The 23064-nt window shown below is 41.0% G+C and overlaps 2 protein-coding genes across 10 annotated transcripts in view; one reads left to right on the top strand and one right to left on the bottom strand.

Annotated features, from left to right (window-relative positions):
* Positions 1 to 3381, top strand: part of Rnf17 (ring finger protein 17) — a 122383-nt gene extending 119002 nt beyond the window's left edge. For all 6 annotated transcript variants that reach the window (XM_006519108.3, NM_001033043.1, XM_030247856.1 and 3 more), the window contains 3 exons: positions 723 to 912; positions 2655 to 2754; positions 3162 to 3381. In XM_006519108.3, coding sequence (XP_006519171.1) covers positions 723 to 912; positions 2655 to 2753 — 289 coding nt within the window. In that variant the 3' untranslated portion in view covers position 2754; positions 3162 to 3381. The remainder of the gene's footprint in view (positions 1 to 722; positions 913 to 2654; positions 2755 to 3161) is intronic.
* Positions 3382 to 5109: 1728 nt separating this feature from the next.
* Cenpj (centromere protein J) overlaps positions 5110 to 23064 on the bottom strand; it is a 48729-nt gene continuing 30774 nt past the window's right edge. For 3 of the 4 annotated variants that reach the window (XM_006518847.3, XM_006518849.3, NM_001014996.2), the window contains 9 exons: positions 21114 to 21279; positions 13700 to 13942; positions 13105 to 13189; positions 10925 to 10989; positions 10585 to 10698; positions 8399 to 8539; positions 8239 to 8323; positions 8037 to 8157; positions 5110 to 5460 (listed from right to left, as the gene is read on the bottom strand). In XM_006518847.3, the coding sequence (XP_006518910.1) occupies positions 5268 to 5460; positions 8037 to 8157; positions 8239 to 8323; positions 8399 to 8539; positions 10585 to 10698; positions 10925 to 10989; positions 13105 to 13189; positions 13700 to 13942; positions 21114 to 21279 (1213 nt within the window). In that variant the 3' untranslated portion in view covers positions 5110 to 5267. Of the gene's footprint in view, positions 5461 to 8036; positions 8158 to 8238; positions 8324 to 8398; positions 8540 to 10584; positions 10699 to 10924; positions 10990 to 13104; positions 13190 to 13699; positions 13945 to 21113; positions 21280 to 23064 lie in introns of those variants that run through there. The other variant, XM_006518851.4, reaches the window with a different exon arrangement.

The raw sequence follows: 23064 nt of genomic DNA on the forward strand, positions 1-23064 counted from the left end.
TCCATTGGCCTCCAAATTAGGAATTTTTACTGTAGGTTTTTATTTTGATAAAATATATGTAAGGTTTACCATCTTAGTGTTTAGATATATTTAGATTAATTGGCTTCTAAGTACATTCACAGTATTATTCAACTTCACATTTACATTTTCAAATCATTTTTAATCAATCTACAAAGAAATTCTTCCCAATAAACATGCTCCACTTCACCCTCACCCAGCCCAGTAAACTACTTTCTGTCCCTTCTGTGCCTAGTCTTCCAGGTTCACCCATGTGGCACATGCCACGGTTCACTTCCTAAGCCATTTATTTGTGTGTGTCTGTCTCAACTTTAGACACTCATCATGGGCTGAGACTGGGATTTTACTTCTTCCTTCTGTGAGCAAGACTGTAATGAACACAAGTACACAGGTGCATTTTTGAGACCCTGCTTTCAATTGCCCGGAGTGTATACAGGAGATGGAATTGGCTGGGCCATATACTCTATTTTTACTATCTAAGGAACTCCCATGTATAAGTCTCCACAACTGTACATCACTATTGTACCTCATAACAGTGCCCAAGGGCTTTTAGTTTTTCTGACTTTTCTTGGCTATGCTATTGGTGCCATCTTTGTCAAATCAGTATCATGAAATTTTCTCCTGTTTTCTACTGAGAGTGATACAGCTTTGACTGAGAATTGAAATCATGACATTCTCATCATTTTATCAATCTCTTGTAACAGACTACGTCAGATTCCTGTTCAGCTTATGCAGTACCCAGCCCAAGCCATAAAGGTGCTCTTGGCAGGGTTTAAACCTCCCTTAAGTGACTCGGGAAAAACAAGAATACCATACTGTCCCAAATGGAGCATGGAAGCCTTGTGGACTATGATAGACTGTCTCCAAGGAAAACAACTTTATGCTTCTTCTGTGGTAATTACGTCTTAGCCAAATTATTTTAAAGCTATTTCCATAGCCCTGTTAACTTCATAAAGTGTTTTGCTTCTGTTTAAAAAATAATAGTTAAAGCATACAATGCCACATAGACTATATAAGTTAAGTCTTAAGACTAGTTAAAATGGTTTTGGGAGGCTTGGCATGGAACTCTACTAACTGCCACAAGTTAGTAGTTCAAAGTCATCACCCTGGGCCCTGTCACACCTACCAAAGGGAAAAAAAATTAGTTTTAACAAATTTTACTACCCTAAAGTGATACATAATGGATAATAATGGATGAAATAATTAATGTGTGTCATATAATCAAAACACTTTCAAGTTAATGAAAACCAAACTTGTATACCATTGATTAATCTCAGGTAGAATCAAAGTACAGTAGAGGTATAGATGGTTTTGCAGGCTGAGGGGAATGTAAGAAATTACTGTTTTCATCTGAAGAGATGTGGGAAGGTGCTTAAGAAACTTGTTAGTAGGTCCTCAATAACTAAGTAAGTAGGGCCCAGAAAGTGATACACAAGCTGCATCCTGAAAACTGGGGGAGCTACATTCAGAGAGGCTTGAATTGTAAGGTGGCCAGACCTGTTTCAAAGCTGCAGGAGGGGAACTGGAGAGGTGGCTCAGGAGTTAGGTACACAAACTTCTACTCTTGCAGAGGGACCAAGGTTTGGTTCTGGTGGCTCACAACAGTCTACCCCAGTTCCTGGGATCAGATGCCCTCTTTTGAGCTTTGTAAAGACATTGTGATCTTAGATACATGATAGCAAAGAACTCACACATATTAAATAAGTTTAAAAGATTTTATAAGACAAAACTCCAGATGGTAATCTCTTTTTTTAAGTTATATCACAGGCAAGCAGGAACCTTGTTTTGCATGGTGTTCTAGAACTGGACATTTTTTATCCTCCTTACTCAAACACACACACATATCTGGGTTCTGGCTCAATATTATAAAACTCAGGACTCCTAGACCTCTATCTTGACACAGCCCTGGGCTGGGATGGTGATATAGAAGGTGCCTGTGAGTTACCCTTGTCCTTTTGAACTGGTATTCAGGCCCACCTGCCTCCCTGTGTCAGGTGTTCTCTGTCAGGTGCTAGGACAAAGAATCTTGTATACTGCTTTCCACAAGAATGAACTCAGGAGACAAGGCTATTACTAGAAAATGCTTTTGGAAAGTTCTGTTATCTGCGTACTAGCATATACATAGTTCATGAAGGGTGTTTCTAAATAAGTTGGTGAAAATACAGACAAGCCAAGTATTTATTTCAAATCTATATTTCTTTACTTCTATGAACAGCCCAATTTTAGCTTATGCATAGCAGATATAGTGTGTGGTGTATAGAATATAAAGGAATCTTTACATTCTAAAGTAGTATAAAAGACTATTGGCTGTCTGTCTAGGCAGGAGAGACTTGAGGTTTCATTAGTTTAAGAGGAAGAGAATGGGAGGAATAGGATTTAGCAAGAATCCATTAGCTTTGCCCTCTGAAGGTAGAGTATGAATTAGTCTTGTGCCTTCCTCCCAGGGAGATCAGCCAGGTGGAGGAGACAGAGGGCACCAAAGACAGCACTGTGTTTTGTTTGTGGGGTTGGTGTTTTTTGTGAACTTTCTGCTTCTGGCTCCTGAGTGGTAAGATTATAGGTATGTTACCACAACATTATAGATGTGTACACAGACACATTATTGTTTCCCTGATAACTGTATCTTTCAATTTTAGGCTCAGGCACCAGAACAAATAGTGACATTATATGAAGATGAACAATACCCAGTTCACATGTCCTTGGTAGAAATGGGGCTTGCAGATAAAGATGAATGATGTAAGTGTACTTCTTGGTCGCCTGTTTAGTCAGCAGGTGTGTCTACACAAGTGCTATGACCACAGAGATTAATGCTGAATTCCTTATAAATGCATCTCCGATATCTTTAAATGCATCTCAGATATTTGTATTTCTCAAAAGATGGAATTCTCTAAGAACTCTCTTCCATAGTTTGTTGCACAAGGCCTTTCTACCTCTTGAACACCATTATCGATGACTCCTTGTACTTGTAAATGTAGTAGTGGGTGAGGGGCAAGCACAACAGGACAATTTGTACCACAAATAATTTATGCTCATTCTCAAATAGCAGGCATACAGAACCATTGGCGACCTAGCTAACAAACAGCACCACTAGAACCGAGTACAGCATTAAGGCAAGGGTTAAAGTAACACTTTTTGTTTTTCAGGTGCACAAGAGCTCCTGCAGCTGTCCAGAAAAAAAGTTTTCTGTTAGATTTGTACCACTTCAGGTTTGATTTTAACTTGTTCTGCAGTGGTATCAGTTTTTTTCCTCCTTTAGTCTTACTTGGTAAATTGTTAAGGAATGGTGTGGTGAAAAGTTAATATTTTCTTTAAAACGTTTTTGTTTTTACTGTCCTTTCAAAATAAAATTTAGTCATATAGAAATTTTAGTTCATGTTATTAAGATTCTGTTTAAGAAATACTAGAATTGTTGAAGATCCTGAAATGTCTCACCCATGGGCACCCTCAGTCCCTTACAGAGGTGAGTATGACTGAGAGGGTATCTGTAATTATTAGATAAGTCTTGGTGGCTTTGCTGTATGTGAGTATAGTAAGGGGAAACCTAGGTAACATTTTCATTGTCTTCACTGCCTTGTGGTGGCAGCTCTACTAACTCAAGGCCCATCTGAGTGCATGATCTTGTTGTTAGATACACTGGCAGTTACTGGACGTTTTTGTTGTTTTTTCATCAGATTCTCCTAGAGGGCTCTAATCCATGTGAGAGGTTTGCCTATGTGTGCATAGTAGAGGGGTTTGCTGAGTCAGGAGGCAATTACTTTTGAAAAAAATAGCTGCCATTCCTAAAGATGGCAGTTGACACCATTTTCTTTAACATGTATGCTTCATGTATTACTTTAAAATTCTTCCACACCCTAAAGTATTTTTTTTCACACTCAGTTCTTAATCATGTAGAACTGCTATTTTTTAATGAGTAATTACCAATACCTATTGTTCTAGTCATAAACTTACAATGGGCAACTTGCCCGTTCTTTGAGCATAGCTTGCTTGTGCTGGTGATAATAACAAGGAGGAGGCTGTGGTTGGCTCACACCAGCTGGTTTTGACAAGTTATGCAGCATCCTGGCTGTAACTGCTTTCTCCTAAGACTTCTTAGTACTTGTAACATGGTCTGGCCTGTTTGTGTTCATCTCCATTCTTTTACAAGTTACAAGTCCTGAGTCTAGACAGGATGGCAGTTTTCATTTCAATTTTGGCTGTAATACTGTCTTGGCACTCACTTTTTAGTTCACATCCAGTGGAACAAGTATTTGATATACTTCTTTTATTCTTGGGTTTTCTTTTTTGTTTTGTTTTGTTTTTTCGAGACAGGGTTTCTCTGTATAGCCCTGGCTGTCCTGGAACTCACTTTGTAGACCGGGCTGGCCTCAAACTCAGAAATCTGCCTGCCTCTGCCTCCTGAGTCTGGGATTAAAGTCGTGTGCCACCACCGCCCAGCACTCTTGGGTTTTCTTATTTTAAAAACCTGCTAGCAAACATAGAAGTGGATGCTCACAGTCAGCTAATGGATGGATCACAGGGCTCCCAATGGAGGAGCTAGAGAAAGTACCCAAGAAGCTAAAGGGATCTGCAACCCTATAGGTGGAACAACATTATGAACTAACCAGTACCCCGGAGCTCTTGTCTCTAGCTGCATATGTATCAGAAGATGGCCTAGTCGGCCATCACTGGAAAGAGAGGCCCATTGGACACGCAAACTTTATATGCCCCAGTACAGGGGAACGCCAGGGCCAAAAAGGGGGAGTGGGTGGGTAGGGGAGTGGGGGTGGGTGGGTATGGGGGACTTTTGGTATAGCATTGGAAATGTAAATGAGCTAAATACCTAATAAAAAATGGAAAAAAAAAAAAAAAAAGAAAACCTGCATAGCAGGTGAATCTCTGTGAATTCAAGGCCAGCCTGACCTACAGAGTGAGTTCCAGGCTATACAATGGAGACTGGTCTCCAAACAGTAAAAACAAAAAAGCAAAGATACTTATATATATTAAAAAAAAAACCTGTATGTTTACAACAAAGTAATAATATTTTCCTAACTATGGAAAACACATGCACTAGATAAGCCACTTACTTTTGTGTTTCAAAGAATGTAAAACAGATGCAGTATGGTAAAACTTTAATTTTAAAATTCAAACATAATCTTTTTATTTAGACACACACATTATATAAATTAAACAATTGAACATATAAGAGATGTACATACTCTGAACAGAAAAAGCACTTAGTGTTACTTCATGATTAATCCCACAAAAGATCTTCACATTTCTGTGTCCATTAGCACATTACCGTCTTTGTCCTTCACTCTAACTCGGCCAGATGTGTACTTTGTCTCTTGATGACCATTTGCATAGACAGTCTTAACAGTCCCATCGGGATACTCTCGTCTCTTGAACTGGGCAGTATGGAGCTCCCTTTGGCCATTATTAAATTCTATGATCTTGTTGCCATCACTGTAAAATTTAAACCAGAAAATAATTTCTCAAAATATATATATCAACAGGAGCTGGGCATAGTGGTAGGCACCCAGCTGTAATACCAGCCCTATGGGAGAACTAGGAATTCAATACCAGCCTGAACGCATATAAAACCTTGTCTCACCACCCTGAAATTTAAAATAGAGCTAGAGGGAGCTCAATGGAAAAGTACTTGCCTAGTGTGCATGAGGCCTTAAGTCAATCCCCAATACTAAGGAAGAAAAAAAAGAAAAGAAACATAGACCAGGAAAGCTAGCTAAAAGTAGCCTTTGATTCTGCAATTTTTTTCTCCTAAACACACTGTTGGTCTTCTCTTTTCCCAATACAATTGCAAGTTCTGTTTGCAGCATTTCAGTTCCAGTATTATCAGTAATAGCTACTTTACATGTGACCATGCAAAGTTTCTATTAATAATTTACTATTAAGTGTTTAGTTTTTGTTTTTTAATTTTAGATATGTTCAGCCTCTGAAATTTTTTATTTTATTTTTATTTTGGGGGACAGTCTCTTTATGCAGCCTACCCTAACTGGCCTGCAACTCATTATGTAAAGTAGGCTGTTCTCAAACTCCCAGCGATCTACCTGCCTCCTCAGTTCTGGGATTAATAACTCGTTTAGCAAATGTGCAGCTTGGTCTTCATGTGGGTCTCCAACAACTGGTGCTGTCTCTTAATTTGGTGCCTGCCTGCCTTCCTGCTGATCCTGTTGTCCTAAGCCACCCTGTCTGGCTTCAGTAGGAGAGGATGCACCTAGTTCTGCAACCCCCTTCTCAGGAGAAATGGGGGGAGTGGGGGAAGATTTGTGTGGGTGGGGACTGGGAGGAGAAGGAGTGCTGATACTGGAATGTAAAGTGAATAAATAAGTTAATGAAAAAAAAAAAGCTCATGTATGTCACCATGCCCAGCTCAAAACTGGCCATCATGTTTAAATTTAGCTATTCAGTTTCCCTGGGGGAAAGCTGAGATGGCTCTTTTTCACTAAATTGAAGACTGCTTGAGTACTTTGAACAATTAACACCAAGTGGATTGTTGGTCATATATCTATAGGACATTCACAATGAATTCCCCACAACTGACAGAATTTCCATGACCAATAGAAGCCTGGAGTTACAGACTGGGAGTCAGCAATTCGGAACAGAGATGGGCAGGTGTCACCAGCAGAACAGTCTTGTGCCCCATTCATGTGGGAGACAAAACCCATCCCAAGAGCTGATGCTTCCTCGGGGAAATCCATGCCCAGCACAACTGCAGCTGAGCAGTCCAGGGGATTGCCAATGGCACACTACATCAGCTCTGAAGTAAAAAAATAATTCTGACCAAATACTTGGGATTTTGCCTATGAAAATAAGAATGGCTGTGAGTTAATCTATGTTGAAGCTAGATGCATTAGTACATAATTTTTATTTCTCATTATTATGCAAGCAAAACTTCAAAAGTAAGAGTAAACAAAATCTTAAATTTGTACTAATTTTATCCTGTTATCCAATGAATGGTAGATTTGTAAATTTTTTAACAAACTATTCTACACCAAGCTTCTCCAGGGCTATAATTAAAATGATGGGTAAAGGGCTGGTGAGATGGCTCAGTGGTTAAGAGCACTGACTGCTCTTCCGAAGTTCCTGAGTTCAAATCCCAGCAACCACATGGTGGCTCACAACCATCTGTAATGAGATCTGACACCCTCTCCTGGTGTGTCTGAAGACAGCTACAGTGTACTTACATGTAACAATAAATAAATCCAAAAAAAAATAATAAATGCAATTTAAAAAAAAATGGTGGGTAAAAGGCTCTGTATCAGGCTGGTGATGGTACACCCCAGAATCTCAGCATGGGGCAGGTAAAGGCCAGCCTAAGCTACAAGAAACTCTGCTTTGAAACAAACCAAAAAACATGGTTTTTATTGTGGATTGGGCATCCAGAGAGACCACATAAAATTAACTTTCAGAAATGTAATATTCAGAAGGACAAAGAAAGAGCTTATTGATTTTGAAAGTTTGGATCAAATATGCCCAGAAATTAAACCTGTAACAGAACAGAGAGCTTGAGAAATTGAAAAGAGGGCAGTCTGCCTTCTGCATCTCCTGTTTTCAGGACTCACTAAACTTCGAGACAACTTCCACTCCTGAGTTCTGTGCAGCCTCTCTCTAAGTCCCATTAGCTCTCATTGCTTCTAAGCTTCACAGTGTCTGTGTTCACTTCTCACCTCATTGAAACTTCAAGTCACTGATATATTTTGTTTTGGTTTTGGGAGGGCTGCATGCTCCCTTACATGTAGAGCCAAAGAAGGATTCTACTTTATTCCCTAAAACAAGGTCTCTCATGGAGCCTGCGGTTTAGGCTAGGCTTCCTGGACCCACCTGACCTTTGCCCTACCCCATCCCCAGCACTGGGATCACAGGACCATGCTCCATGGAAACTTCCATCAGACCTTCACTCTGCACAGCAAGCGCTCTTCTCTACTGACAGATCCCCAGTCCCAAAGGTTTCAGATTTATTTTAAAATTGGAACCATGAAAACTGGAAAATGTAGAAACAGACTTGAGTGGTGCCATACCGTTGTACTCGGACAATTGTGCCATCTGGAAAGATGCTCTCTTCTTGACCATCAGCAAATAAAGTCTTAATGGTCTGGTCAGGAAATGTGATTTCTTTTCTTCCATCTGGGAAATGCTTTTCTGTTTTAAAAACAATTGTTATCAAAATATTTTCTTAAAGGAAGATTAGAGTTTAATAGTGGAGATAAAGTTAGTTTGTACCTATTTGTCCACTTGAGAAATGTAAAACTTCAAGTCCTTCTGGGTACGTGGTGTGTGTGGTCTGGGCAGCAGCATAGTAGTAGACCTACAAAGACATTTAGTGAATTTGCCCCGTCTCCTGAGATGATGCAGCTAGAAGCATTGCCCTGAGCATACATACCACTCTCTCATCTGGCATGACCTGCTTCACATCACCATTGAAAAATGTAACGGTGACGCTCTTCCCATCCGCACTCACTTCTTTCCGAGTTCCATTGGGAAACAGAACAACCCGGCGCCCATTTTTATAAATTTTTTCTACCTGAAAAGACACAAGGTAGGTAAGATTTCCTCCTGAGTAGAGGCCCTTGGGCCTGAGGAAGTTCCACATCCCAATGTAGGGGAATGCCAGGGCAGGAAGACAGGAGTGGGTGGGTGGGTGGAGGAACACTCTTATAGAGGCAGGGGGAGGGGGGATAGAATAGGGGGTTCCGAAGGGGAGACCTGGAAAGAGGAAAACATCTAAAATGTAAAAAGATTTCCTCCTGAGACCATGCAACAGAGGCATGAGGAATTCCCTCCCGATTTACACATGTCCAAAGGCTCCATAATAAAAGTAAAACAGTTCATAAAATCAAAATAGGGAACACTTATTTCACCAGGGTTTATGCTTTTCTCATTGTTGTTGTTGGTGTTTATATTCTATTTATGTTAACTCATCTAAAACAAAACCTCTCCTCAACTTGGTATCCTGTAGAAGACTAATTAAATGTGGTTACTTCTTCTGACTGTTTATCCTCCTCAATGCTCAAGGCTAGACTGAACTTTGGCCTTATTTCAATTAAATGAACAAGATTAGGGTATATGCAACACAAACCCAATAGAAAAATCCTTAGTTACCTTCCCCAACAAATATCATTTATGCCCCTTTTCACTCCTCCTTTTGGTTAGCACACCCACTTTTTCCTCTTAGAACATTTTTAATGCCAAGAATATGGGCCACAGAGATGGATCACAGGTTACAGGCACTTGCTGCCAAGCCTGAGAACCCGAGTTCTTAGGACCCATATGTCGGAAGGGGAGCACCAACTCCTGGACATTACACTCTGACTTCCCCATGTGCCCACACAAATAGCTTTAGGGCCAAGAACAAAGGTATGCCAGCTGGTAACAGTCTTGGCTCCACAACAGTATTACAAAGACCACAGAAGAGAAAATGCAGGAGGCCTGTGTAATGCAAAACTAAGTTAAAGGTTCACTATGCCTCCTTTTGTTTAATGCTAAATGTTCAACCCTTATAGTCCATAAGCTAAGAAACAATACACAGCCTTCAAGATCAACTCTAGCCATGTACCACACACAGCCACAATGGGCCACATGCATAATATTTTCCCCTGTTAGTATAATGAAGCAGAAATATCTTTATTCCCCTTCATCCTAGCCATCACCATGTTACTTGTGTTTGTGGTAATGGTTTTTTTTGGTTTTTTTTTTTGTTTCTGTTTTTTGGTTTTTCGAGACAGGGTTTCTCTATGTAACACTGGCTATCCTGGAACGAACTCTGTAGACCAGGCTGGCCTCGAACTCAGAAATCCGCCTGCCTCTGCCTCCCAAGTGCTGGGATTAAAGGTGTGCGCCACCACCGCCCAGCCTGTGGTGATGGTTTTAATGCTGACTGTTACAGAAAAGTATATCACACACAATTATGTAAAGTTCATAGAACTTGATATAGAACAGCTATGTTGCTGGTTTGTCTTTTCTGTACTGTGTTTTTATTTTAGAGCACACTCCTATATAAACATTTATGTAAACACCATACTGTGTGTTTATATCACCACATGAAGTCTCCTGTGTTCAGCTTATCTGTGTCACTGCTCATCTAGGCCTTCAGAACAATAGCTCTACCACATACATACCTATGCACCCACACACACACATTCACATAGACACGGCATGGCTCAGGTCTGACGTAGATGATCTCATAGTGCTGTGGGGTACATTCCAGGATTTTCACATAATACAGTCTGTAACAATGCAGCTCTCAGACTAAGTCCCTGTTGTAAGGTGACAAGTGAGACTCTTTTCAGAGTCTAGGCTCCTTATGTTAATGCATGGCTATTTTGTATCGCATATTTTTAATGACTAACTGATTTTTATTTTTATGAGGATCGATTAGTGTTCTGCCTGCCTGTATGTCTGTGTGTGATAGCATCAGATCCCCTGAAACTGGAGCTACAGACAGTTGTAAGCTGCCACATGGGTGCTGAGAATTGAACCCAGGTCCTCTGGAAGAGTAGCCAATACTCTTAGCCACCAAGCCAGCTCTCCAGCCCCAACACAATCGTTATTTTAAATGAATGTTTTTACCTTTCCATCAGGATGACTGATTTCTCCCTGAATTTCTTCCTCTTTTTCCTCTTTGTTTTTATATTCAAGGTCTGGGAAGTTCACTTGTTGAAGAGGCTCTCTGGGCAAGGCAGCCTACAAGACAAGAAATTTTTAAGCAGTTATAACCTGCACCTATTAAATTAATAGCTAGATTCTAAAATTACATGATTCTATAACTAGAGGTGGCTGTTGTTGTTAAATAGAAAACATTTGCAATGTTAAGAAAAAAGAGCCTCCTTTATACCTGGTTGAAAATTGAACAAATCATTTACACCCTGAATAAAGTACATTCAATATTTAACATTATAAAAAGACTTACTTGTCCTTTATCGGAGCTGCCTAAATCACGAGGAGGCGCAGACTTGATTCTTCTAGATAGATTTCCTGTTAGAAAGGAATTGTCAGAGTCAGTTTTAATGCTTAATGAAAATATCTTAACTTATTGACCTGGTTAAACATTTCCTTTGGGGCCAAAGAGATAGCTTAGCAGGTAAAAGCACTTGCAACATTAAAAAGCCTTTAAATATTAATCCTTGGAACCCACATGGTGGGAAGAGAGAACCAATTTCTACAGGTTGTCAGATGCCCTCCACAAGAGCACAGTAGTACACACATTCTCACACTAGACATAAACATTTCCTTTGTCAGTGCTGTTGTATTGTATTTATGTGTATATGTGAGTCTGTGTACACACAGTGTACTCGGGCATGTGGGAGCCTGAGGGAACAGGAAGAGCTCATCCACGCCTCAGCAGAGAAGACTCTTGTTTGCTCTTGCAGGGGAACCAGGTACAGCTCCCAGCACCCGCATGGCAGCTAACAACACTATGCAAACTCCAGGTCCAGGTCAGCCATTGCCCTCTTCTGGCTTCTGCAGGTACCAGGCAGGCATGTATAAACAGGCAGAATAGCCATAGACAAAACAAGGCCTAGCAATATTAAAATAATGGGTTCATCAAAACAGATAATGAGTACCCATAGCCCAGCCTTAGCTTCATAGCCAGCTCAAGGCTAACCTGAGCTATATGGGACTCTATCTTTTAAAGGAAAGGTTGACAGACTGAAAAAAGGTTTTGTGATGTAAGTAAGTAAGAATGGTTAATGATCTAAATAAATAATTTTCCTTTAAAAAAAAAGAAAAAAAAGAAGAAATAGAAGCAAATTCAGTGCTGAAGAGATGGCTGAGTTTTTCAGCACCCAGCTTGAAGCCTGAAACCTTAAGCCTTGGGTTTCAATTCCCAGTAATGAGGGTCTGGGGGGGATAGTTAGTATCCATCCAGCTGGTCAGCAGAGGGAATGGTATTCAATGCATTTACATGACTGGGGAAATGCAAAGTAAAACTACAATGACAAATACATTTAGCTGTTAGCGAAAACTCAAATCTGACAGTCTTGAGTACTGGACAAGTATGGAATCCCACACTTTCCTAGCTTCTGAGTATAAAATCAGGGCTAGGGAGACGGTGCAGTAGATAACACGAATGCTGCTAGGAGTGACTGCTAGAGTTCAGTCTAGAGGTACCGTGTGAGAAGTTACTTTCTTACAAGTTTTCTTCTCAGTCCACATGTGTAACTCCCAAACAACACAATAAATAAATGTAATCAAAACTCTAAAACTATAATTTTGACACAACCTATTGCTAAAAAAAATATTCTACCAAGTGTCCAGTTATTCCAGCCCTTGCTGTGTACCTAGAGAACTGCATGTGTGCATTCCAGGTACAGAGAAGAATGTCTATGGTATTGCAGCATCACAAACCAAGTAATACAAGTGAATTTGTTGAGGCTGGAGAGATGGCCCAGCAGTTAAGAGCACTGGCTGCTTTTGCAAAGAACCTGGGTTCAGTCTCCAGTCTTCCCAGGGTCAACCCATAATAATCACAGAAACATTATGAAACAATTTATAAATTGTATGGGCATGTGTAGTTCAAAAGAGTAAACAAGCATGAAATGCTATCAGGAATGATCTGAGTAAGACTGATATAGAGATCCTAAAACAACCCCCACGGGGTCCAAGTTTCTCCAGCAATCTCCTGATGGGGGAGGAAAAGGCTATAGTGCAGGCTGCAGGGGAGGAACTGGCCTCAGGAAGAGCACTCAATTCTGATGCTTATCTCACAGCCAAATGAATACAGGCACATCTTCTAGCCTTTGTCTTGTCTCTTCTATAAAATGTAACCATTTACAGTTTATCCACACTGTAAATGAATCCATTTTACTTTACCAATATGTTTCCTAATGTCTTTTGAAACAGAGAAACAAGGGCAGCAGTTTATATACTGGTGATCAGAGGCTCCAAGATCATTTGTGTTTAACTCCTTGAATACAGTCCTCTCTCCTGTCCCCATCCCTTTCACGATAAGCCAGTCTCACTTGGTAGCCCAGACTGGCCTTGAACCTGTAGTAAAGCCTCCTGACTGGTAGGGTAACAGCTGTCACCAAGCCCAGCTAAAATTACCTAGGATGTTCTGAAATACAAAAGAACCATACAGCTCCTTACCTTGTGCTGGCAAATACTTTTTCTTATATTTTTCTACCTGGACTCCTGAAGAAACATGACTCTTTTGAAATTGAAATGATGAGTTCTATAATGAGAGATAATTTTTAATATAATTGTTAATCTACATTTTATGACACTGAACAAAATTAACTCAATTAAGGGCTGTTCTTCTATACTCTCAATTACTGCAGTAGGCCAGGTAAATTGGTGGCTGTCTAGGAATGAAACACACACTATCCTCCAGCTCAAGGCACAAAACCGACCTCCTTATGTCAATCAGCCTCTTCCACAAACCTCCCTCCTGTCCCCAGTGGTTGATGAAGCCACCTGACACACTCCCATTCCCAAATCTGTGCCTATCACCAGCACTGTCGGGACCTCCCACCTCCCTGGTGATAGTATCCTTGGTCTCTTGACCTACCCCACCATCAATCTGTGCTCTGTCCAGCCTGAGCTTTCAGTCTGTGGCAGTCCTCCTGGATCTGTGTAACACTAACTTCCCACCCTCTAAATCCACCATTCCATTTCCTGGCTTTATGAGTTTAAATGTACATTAGCCTTCACCATGATTTGACAGAAGGCTTCCCATACCTACCATGGACTCATCCTTTTTTGTGGCCATCATGTACTGGCAGGCCTTGGGACTGTTCTCCATAGCTTCTGCTCTCTTCCAGGCATCCAGTCGGAACCTTTCCATTACTTTTATCTCTTCCCTGAGGTCTGTGTTCTCTTTGACGAGCATCTCTATCTGGCTTCTGAGGCGACTCTGTGTGCTTGACCACTTTGTTTCCTTCCTTTTCAAGTCTTCCTGTAAATCTGCTATTTGCTGTTTCAAGGCCTCTCAAAAGAAAGTTACAGAATTAAAACAAGGCAATTGGAGAAGAGATATATCAATACAACAAAATGCCAGCCCACCACAGACAGCAGGAGAGCATGCCTAGACAGTAAGTGGCATTGGGTTTTCTAGAGCTGGGATATGGAGTGAGTTAAGTGCTCACCTTACATTGTCAACAACTGATCACAAGCCAAGACAAAGCAGATTCAGCTCCGAGTATGGCGTGAGGGGATGCAGCCTAACCTAACCACTAACAAAAACGGGTAAATTTAAAAACCGCATGAATTCTTGAACAGACGTCAACTTGTACTAAAGAGAAAACTGAATCCAAAGTCAAAGCCACCTGCCCTGAAAATAGATGAGCTGAAATCCATGAGTACGGCTGTCCAAAGGTGGTGAGTTACCTCCATTGACTGCTCACAGTCAGTGCAAAACTGAATCACTTGCTAAATATCCTACCTCCTTCTCACTATTGCACTTGTCTTAAAAAAAAAAAAAAAGACATTAACGAGTAGAAAGCAATATTAAGAAAATGAAGGAGGTACTATGTTTGCCAAGCATCTACAGGACCCTGGGTTTGATCCCCAGCAGCACAACAGACAAAAAGAAAAGAGGAAGGAGGAGAAGGAGGGGAAGAAATGAGGGGCTGGGAATGTAGCAGAAAGGTAGCACACACTTGCCAGTTTCCCAATGAGATTTCCCAGTAGTGAAAGAGGGAGAAATGAGCTGTTGTAGACGGAATAAACAAAGCTAGTGAAGAAGCTCCTAGACCTGTTTATGATCAAACTGCAACTGTACACACAGAAACCAAGGCTAAAGTCAGGACAGTGTCATCAGTGATTTGAGAACTAGGACAGCACTAAACAGTCTCCCAAATAAAACTGGAGGCCATTTTACTGACTCACTAGGAAAGACCCAAGAGCACAGAGTGATGGAATTCAGCTAGGATTATAGAGCTAGCTGGGAAGGATGGAGAGATGCTGCCTTCCTCTGTATTAGATGTCTCATGTGCCTTGGAAACTAGCACAGCAGGTTCCTCATAAGACTACGGCACGGCTTTCATGGCTGCCTAATTCATGTTAGGCCTTCGTGTTTCATAAAATCAAAAGGCAAAGAACACTAAGATCATCCTGAGAAACCAGTATTACTCTGATAACAAAACCCATACAAGCACACAACAAAACGTCTCATTTCTGTACTCTGATGCCCTATCATTAGGCTGAGGACTGAGTCCTGGGGTTTGAGCATGCTAGGCAAATGCTGACTTAAATCATCAGGCTTGCCGGGTGTGGTGGCGAATGCCTTTAATCCCAGCACTCAGGAGGCAGAGGCAGGTGGATTTCTGAGTTCGAGGCCAGCCTGGTCTACAAAGTGAGTGCCAGGACAGCCAGGGCTACACAGAGAAACCCTGTCTCGAAAAAACAAAACAAAACAAAACAAAACAAAACGAAACAAAAAATCATCAGGCTTAAAACTTCACCATAGGGCTGGTGAGATGGCTCAGTGGGTAAGAGCACCCGACTGCTTTTCCGAAGGTCCAGAGTTCAAATCCCAGCAACCACATGGTGGCTCACAACCATCTGTAACGAGATCTGACTCTGTCTTCTGGAATGTCTGAAGACAGCTACAGTATACTTACATATAATAAATAAATAAATTAAAAAAAAAAACTTCACCATAAAACAAGGAGTACTCTTTTCATGAGCACACGTCCCCAGGTAAGTGATCTACAGGGACAAAAATGGAGAAGAGACACAGGGAAAGGAGGTCCAGTGACCAGCCCAAATTGGGATCCATCTCAAGGGGAGGCTCCAAGGACTGATACTATTACTAATGCTATGGTCTGCTTACAGACAGGAGCCTAGCATGTCTGCCCTCTGGAAGAACTGGAGAAGGAGGGTGACCCATAGGAAGACCAGCAGTCTCAACTAACCTAGACCCCCAAGATCTCTTAGACACTGAGCTACCAACCAGGCACTAGCTGGTACAAGGTCCCTGGCACATATACAGCAGAGGACTGCCTGGTCTGGCATCAGTGAGAGAAGATGCACCTAACCCTTGAGAGACTGAGGCCCCAGGGAGTGGGGAGGCCTACTGGGGTTGGAGGTAGGTGGGGGGGTGGGCATCCTCTTGGTGGAGGAATGAGATGAGGGCAGACCAGGAGGGGGATAACAACTGGACATAAAAAAAAAAAAGATTAAAGATAAATAAATAAATCAAAAGAACCTCTGGTGGAATCACCATGCCTGACCTAAAGCTTTTCTACAGAGCAATTGTGATAAAAACTGCATGGTACTGGTATAGAGACAGACAAGTAGACCAATGGAATAGAATTGAAGACCCAGAAATGAACCCACACACCTATGGTCACTTGATCTTCGACAAGGGAGCTAAAACCATCCAGTGGAAGAAAGACAGCATTTTCAACAATTGGTGCTGGCACAACTGGTTGTTATCATGTAGAAGAATGCGAATCGATCCATTCCTCTCTCCTTGTACTAAGGTCAAATCTAAGTGGATCAAGGAACTTCACATAAAACCAGAGACACTGAAACTTATAGAGGAGAAAGTGGGGGAAAGCCTTGAAGATATGGGCACAGGGGAAAAATTCCTGAACAGAACAGCAATGGCTTGTGCTGTAAGATCGAGAATTGACAAATGGGACCTAATGAAACTCCAAAGTTTCTGCAAGGCAAAAGACACCGTCAATAAGACAAAAAGACCACCAACAGATTGGGAAAGGATCTTTACCTATCCTAAATCAGATAGGGGACTAATATCCAACATATAGAAAGAACTCAAGAAGGTGGACTTCAGAAAATCAAATAACCCCATTAAAAAATGGGGCTCAGAACTGAACAAAGAATTCTCACCTGAGGAATACCGAATGGCAGAGAAGCACCTGAAAAAATGTTCAACATCCTTAATCATCAGGGAAATGCAAATCAAAACAACCCTGAGATTCCACCTCACACTAGTCAGAATGGCTAAGATCAAAAATTCAGGTGACAGCAGATGCTGGCGTGGATGTGGAGAAAGAGAAACACTCCTCCATTGTTGGTGGGATTGCAGGCTTGTACAACCACTCTGGAAATCAGTCTGGCGGTTCCTCAGAAAATTGGACATAGTACTACCGGAGGATCCAGCAATACCTCTCCTGGGCATATATCCAGAAGATGCCTCAACTAGTAAGAAGGACACATGCTCCAGTATGTTCATAGCAGCCTTATTTATAATAGCCAGAAGCTGGAAAGAACCCAGATGCCCCTCAAAAGAGGAATGGATACAGAAAATGTGGTACATCTACACAATGGAGTACTACTCAGCTATTAAAACGAATGAATTTATGAAATTCCTAGCCAAATGGATGGACCTGGAGGGCATCATCCTGAGTGAGGTAACACATTCACAAAGGAACTCACACAATATGTACTCACTGATAAGTGGATATTAGCCCAAAACCTAGGATACCCAAGATATAAGATACAATTTGCTAAATACATGAAACTCAAGAAAAATGAGGACTGAAGTGTGGACACTATGCCCCTCCTTAGAAGTGGGAACAAAACACCCATGGAAGGAGTTACAGAAACAAAGTTTGGAGCTGAGACGAAAGGATGGACCATGTAGAGACAGCCATATCCAGGGATCCACCCCATAATCAGCATCCAAACGCTGACACCATCGCATACACTAGCAAGATTTTATCGAAAGGACCCAGATGTAGCTGTCTCTTGTGAGACTATGCCGGGGCCTAGCAAACACAGAAGTGGATGCTCACAGTCAGCTAATGGATGGATCACAGGGCTCCCAATGGAGGAGCTAGAGAAAGTACCCAAGGAGCTAAAGGGATCTGCAACCCTATAGGTGGAACAACATTATGAACTAACCAGTACCCCCGGAGCTGGTGTCTCTAGCTGCATATGTATCAGAAGATGGCCTAGTCGGCCATCACTGGAAAGAGAGGCCCATTGGACACGCAAACTTTATATGCCCCAGTACAGGGGAACGCCAGGGCCAAAAAGGGGGAGTGGGTGGGTAGGGGAGTGGGGGTGGGTGGGTATGGGGGACTTTTGGTATAGCATTGGAAATGTAAATGAGCTAAATACCTAATAAAAAATGGAAAAAAAAAGATACACATGCCCCAGAACATTAAACCAGTTATATTTATATTAAACTCATTTTTTCTCAAATAAATAAATAAATAAATCATTTATTCCTAATGATATGACCTTGAATAAGTGCTTGCATTTTAAGGTAAAAGAAAAATCTCAATAAAGGTATATGCAGACCAAAGTAAATGCAGACAAAGTAAATAAGACCATACAACAACATGATTAGGTTGATTTCATTCCAGGGATACAGGGGTAGTTAAACATGTAAATTAATAAATGCAATACAATACATAGAGACAAATCACATATTATCTCAATGGATACAGAAAGCCTTTGGCAATATGAATATCCCTTCAAGATAGAAAGCCCTAAAGAGGGCTGGCGAGATGGCTCAGTGGTTAAGAGAACCGACTGCTCTTCCGATGGTCCTGAGTTCAAATCCCAGCAACCACATGGTGGCTCACAACCATCTGAAACAAAATCTGATGCCCTCTTCTGGAGTATCTGAGGACAGCTACAGTGTACTTACATATAATAAATAAATAAATAAATCTTTTAAAAAAAAGAAAAAGAAAGAAAGAAAAAGAAAGCCCTAAAGAAGCTAGAAATAGAAGGCTGGAGAGAAAGGCAAGAGAAATAAAAGTGATACAAAAAAAGGAAGAACTTCAATTGTCTCTGTGTGCAGATAACATGAACCTATACTTAAAAAGTCTAACCCAGAATTCTACCAGAAAACGCTCCAATTGATGCTTTCAGCAGAATGGCAAATTATATAGTCAATGAGCAAAAATCACTAAATTGCTAATACATTAAACCACATTCACTAATGGGATGTGACAGAAATCAGGAAAATAGTATCAGTTATAATAGCTTTAAAATATACATACATCAGATTCCTAGGACAAAATAACCAATGAGACAAAAATCCTTTACAGTGAAAACAATCAATCAATCAATAAATTGAACAAGACACTGGAGAATAAGATGAATTCCCACACTCGTGGTTTACCAGAATATATTGTGAAATGTTTGAACTACCAAAAGCAATTCTCAGATTCAGTGGATTTGAATCCCCCAAATACTTCACAGAAATAGAAAAACAAAGGGAGAGTAAAGGGGGTGGGGGACCTATCAGACTATGTGCTCTCTTAATTTCTAAGTTACTCTGCTGTCCTTCCTCCTCCTAATCTTGCTCTCCCCTTCTGCTCTAATGTCATCCTTCCTAGTTTTTGTACCTTTTTTAAAAGGAAAACATCACATTTCCAAGCATCCTCTTTTTACAAGTTCAGTAAAAGTTCAAACATAAATTCAAATCATAAATTGAATAAGAAGTTCACAACAGAGATGTTTTCATTACAACTAGTTATCTAGCTAGACCTTCATTATCTGTTACTAGTCCACAGGTTAGAGTCTAAAACTATAATTTTTGGGTCTAAGTTAGCACTGAAGTTTTGTATAAATAAACCCAGCCAATATTTTATCTTCTGTCCGTGCATCTACAATAAGTCACTTGTTCCATTTTATGACCTTTGGTTAATTGTCTTACAGTTCTAAGGAATGTATTCTAAGTTGTAAATGCCCACTTTATATCTCACAAGCAATTAACTCATGGCACATGAAGACTGGCAGAGTTCTAATTGCAGTTTTTATATCAGAGAGGGCTTTAACAGCAGTCCTACTATACAGGGCTTCGTAGTTATTAGTATAATTTTAGGAATTCTTATAAAATCATCATTAGGAATAAGAAATCATGTATTTGTCTAAATAGCATCACTACAAGACAGTACATCATTGTTGATCTGCAAAACTCTGCCCAAAAGGATGGACTAATACCTAGTGATTATTATATGTATTTAATATCAGGAAAGATATTAATAGCAGGAATCTCTCCTTAAATGCCATCCCCTCAGACTTGCCTACAAGGGCTCATTCAGCGTGGTTCACAGTCCACAGTGAAACCATCTCAAGTAGGTACTGCTAGCTTTTAGAGTATCCTAGATGGCTCCTGGCAGGCAACTAACACTGCAGGTGTGCAAATGAGAGGCAACATTGCCCTCTGCTGCAGTGCAACATGGGAAGTATGCGAGGCAGAAAGTGAGCTCATATCTTATGCAGCACAGGTACAGCTATGGAAAACTGTGCTGATAAGCTGGGATGTTTAACTTACAGTCTAACATACATGCTGGGTTTTCTACTTAGCTAAATGAGTTTCCTTAGGAAGCTTTGCATGAGTCAGTGTATAGATACATTACTCTAGTTTTTCCTAGGTTTATAGTTCTAATAAATGCATTCATACAGCTAGAGAGACAGCTCAGTAGGTAAGAGCGCCAGCTGCTCTTCCAGAAGACCTGGTTTGATTTCCAGCACCCACTTGGTGGCTCACAACCATCTGTAACCTTAGTGCCCAGGAGATCTGACACCCTTTTCTGATCTCCAGGGGCACTGCACATATATAGTGCACATACATACATGCAGGCAAATACCTATACATGTAGAAAATATCATTGAAAAAGTGCATGCATTGTTTTTAACTGCTACTTTCCTCTGCCATGCCCATGTTTACCTCCAAGATGAACAGAACCACTACTTGCCCTCTCACTTTGTAAGTTTTGTAACTAAATCCCTAGTTAGTACATGGGCATAAAACTGCTATGAGTGAAAAGAGCTAGCACTGTGTGATAGGCATGACACTGAACCGGTGCACAGCCACTGTGTGACAGTCAAACTGAAGGCATGACACTGGACCAGTGCACAGCCAGATTCTGGCTTCTTGGTCCCCCAGGGTCTCTGCAGGAACTTTGTTACTGAATAAAGGACTGACAACTGTCTGTCAGAGTCACACTGTGATACGGTGTCACAGACACCTGTTTCTCTTCCTACCCACCCCCTTCTTGAGACAGGGTTTCACCCTCTAGCCTCTTCTCCCTCAGCCTTCTAAGACCTTGAATTAGTGACACACATGATTGCCAGCTCACACGTTCTTTCTGAAACATCGAAGAACTCTAATGGGACTCTCCCAAGATTGCTGTCTTTATTAACCTGGAGTGTGGTGTAGGTACCTGTATTTCTTCGCGCTCCTTTTTATCTGGGAATGTTCTTGCAGCTGCTGTGTACTTCTCAAAGACTTTGCGCTCCTTTTGTAGTTTCCTTGTCTCCTCCTTTCTATACTCTTCTATTCGAGCCAGCTCTCTTGCTTTTTGTTGCTCAAAGTCAGCAATTTCTTTCCTATGATAAACATGTCATGGGACAGTCTTAGTATAATGACCTATGTTCACCCAAGTGTGATGGTATACACCTTCATTCCTAACATTTGGTGTCCGAGGGTAGATACAGGATCCCTTGAATACTGAAATATTCAACCCCAGCCTGAGCATCACAGTGAGACCCTCCATCACAAAACTAAACTAATCCCCAGTGCTAAAAAATAAGTAAATGCAGTAAGTAAATCCACCTACAATCCACTGGCCTCAAAGGTTAGCCAGTTCACTTGCCCTAACACTCATTCATCAAGCATCTACTAGGTGCCCACTGTGAATCAAGGAAGTGGGATGCCACAGCCTACTACACTGCAATGGGAAAAACATACAATAACAGGGCCAGCAGATAGCTCTGCAGGTGAAAGGCTTACTGCATGAATCTGATGCCGAGTTGGATCCCATGGTGGAAAGAAGACAGAGTCCTGAAAACTGTCCTCTGACCACACTAGTATCATGTCACGGATGAACCTCACAACATATACACGATATACACACAAATGGTAAAAAAATAAATAAATAAATAAATGTATGACACATTAGAAGCATTAGGAGGAAAACAAGAAGCACACACAATAACAAATATAAAAATAATTTTTAAAAAAATGTAATAAATGTGGAAGGCTGGAGTGCACTAACACAGTGGTGCTTACAGAGCGGATTAAAGAAGACATTTAAGGCAGCCCAAGACTCAGAACCGGACTGCTGGGCTGGAACTGTGGCCCTCTCCCTTAAGAACGCAGACCTGGGCAGCTTTCCTGTCAGTACCTGTTTCCTCATTTCTAACACAGGAAACAGTCCCTAAATCCTTTTACTTTATGATTTCAATGTTCTTGAAAAGTATAATCCTAATGAAGTAATAGAATTTGAAAAGTTACCTTGAGTGAAGAAGACATTTTAATTAAGTTCCTACTTTCTACCCACTATTTGTTTTTAAATTGCATTCTAATTTGCTTTACTTGTGTGTTCATGACATGTGGGCGCACATGTACACAGCACCTAACTGGTCTGTCTCCCCACCATGTGGATCCTGGAGACTGGCCTCAGCTCAGCAGGCTTAGCAGAAATGCCTTTACTAACTGAGCTAGCTTGTTGGCCCACAAACCTACTTGTAAAATAAGTATACAGTTACAAGATATAATTGTAAAAATAAAGATTTTTTTTCATTAGAAAATAACAAGATAATATTCTGCATCTTATTTTTAAACCCACCTCAGGTAACATATACAGTAACAGAGTTTGTCTGTTAAGTGAGTTAATGCTGGTCTTTAATTCTTTATTTCTATTCTCTGGGGTCAAGCATATTTTAGAATTCACCCTTCTGTAGACTTTTAGAAAAGAAGAACAGAAATTATATCAGGACAGATGGTGGAGTAGGAAACTGGAGAAACTAACTGTCCAGCCACCTAAACAGACAAAACCAACCTCAGAGCTCTGCGGTAGAGAATGGTGACCATCTCTACAGGCGCTCCTAGTGACCCCTGTATTCCCTAGGCCCCCTGGGAACAGGTATCGGGACTATGCCATCCATCCTGAGGTACCCGAGGGCAGGAAGAGCCAGACTGATGCTTCCACATCCTTTCCAGACAGGCTTGTTGGAAGAATTTAGAGACAACGCAACTCATGAGGGTCAAAAAGATTAACTGAAGCACCCGGCACTTGCCACAAAGAACTAAAGCAACATGTATACAGCTGCTCTCTGAGGTGAGCAACCAATACTACAACAGCAGGAGAAAATGGAGCCCTGGCCCAGGCA

Source organism: Mus musculus, chromosome 14 (assembly GCF_000001635.26).
Source record: "Mus musculus strain C57BL/6J chromosome 14, GRCm38.p6 C57BL/6J".
Classification (NCBI taxonomy): Eukaryota; Metazoa; Chordata; class Mammalia; order Rodentia; family Muridae; genus Mus; species Mus musculus.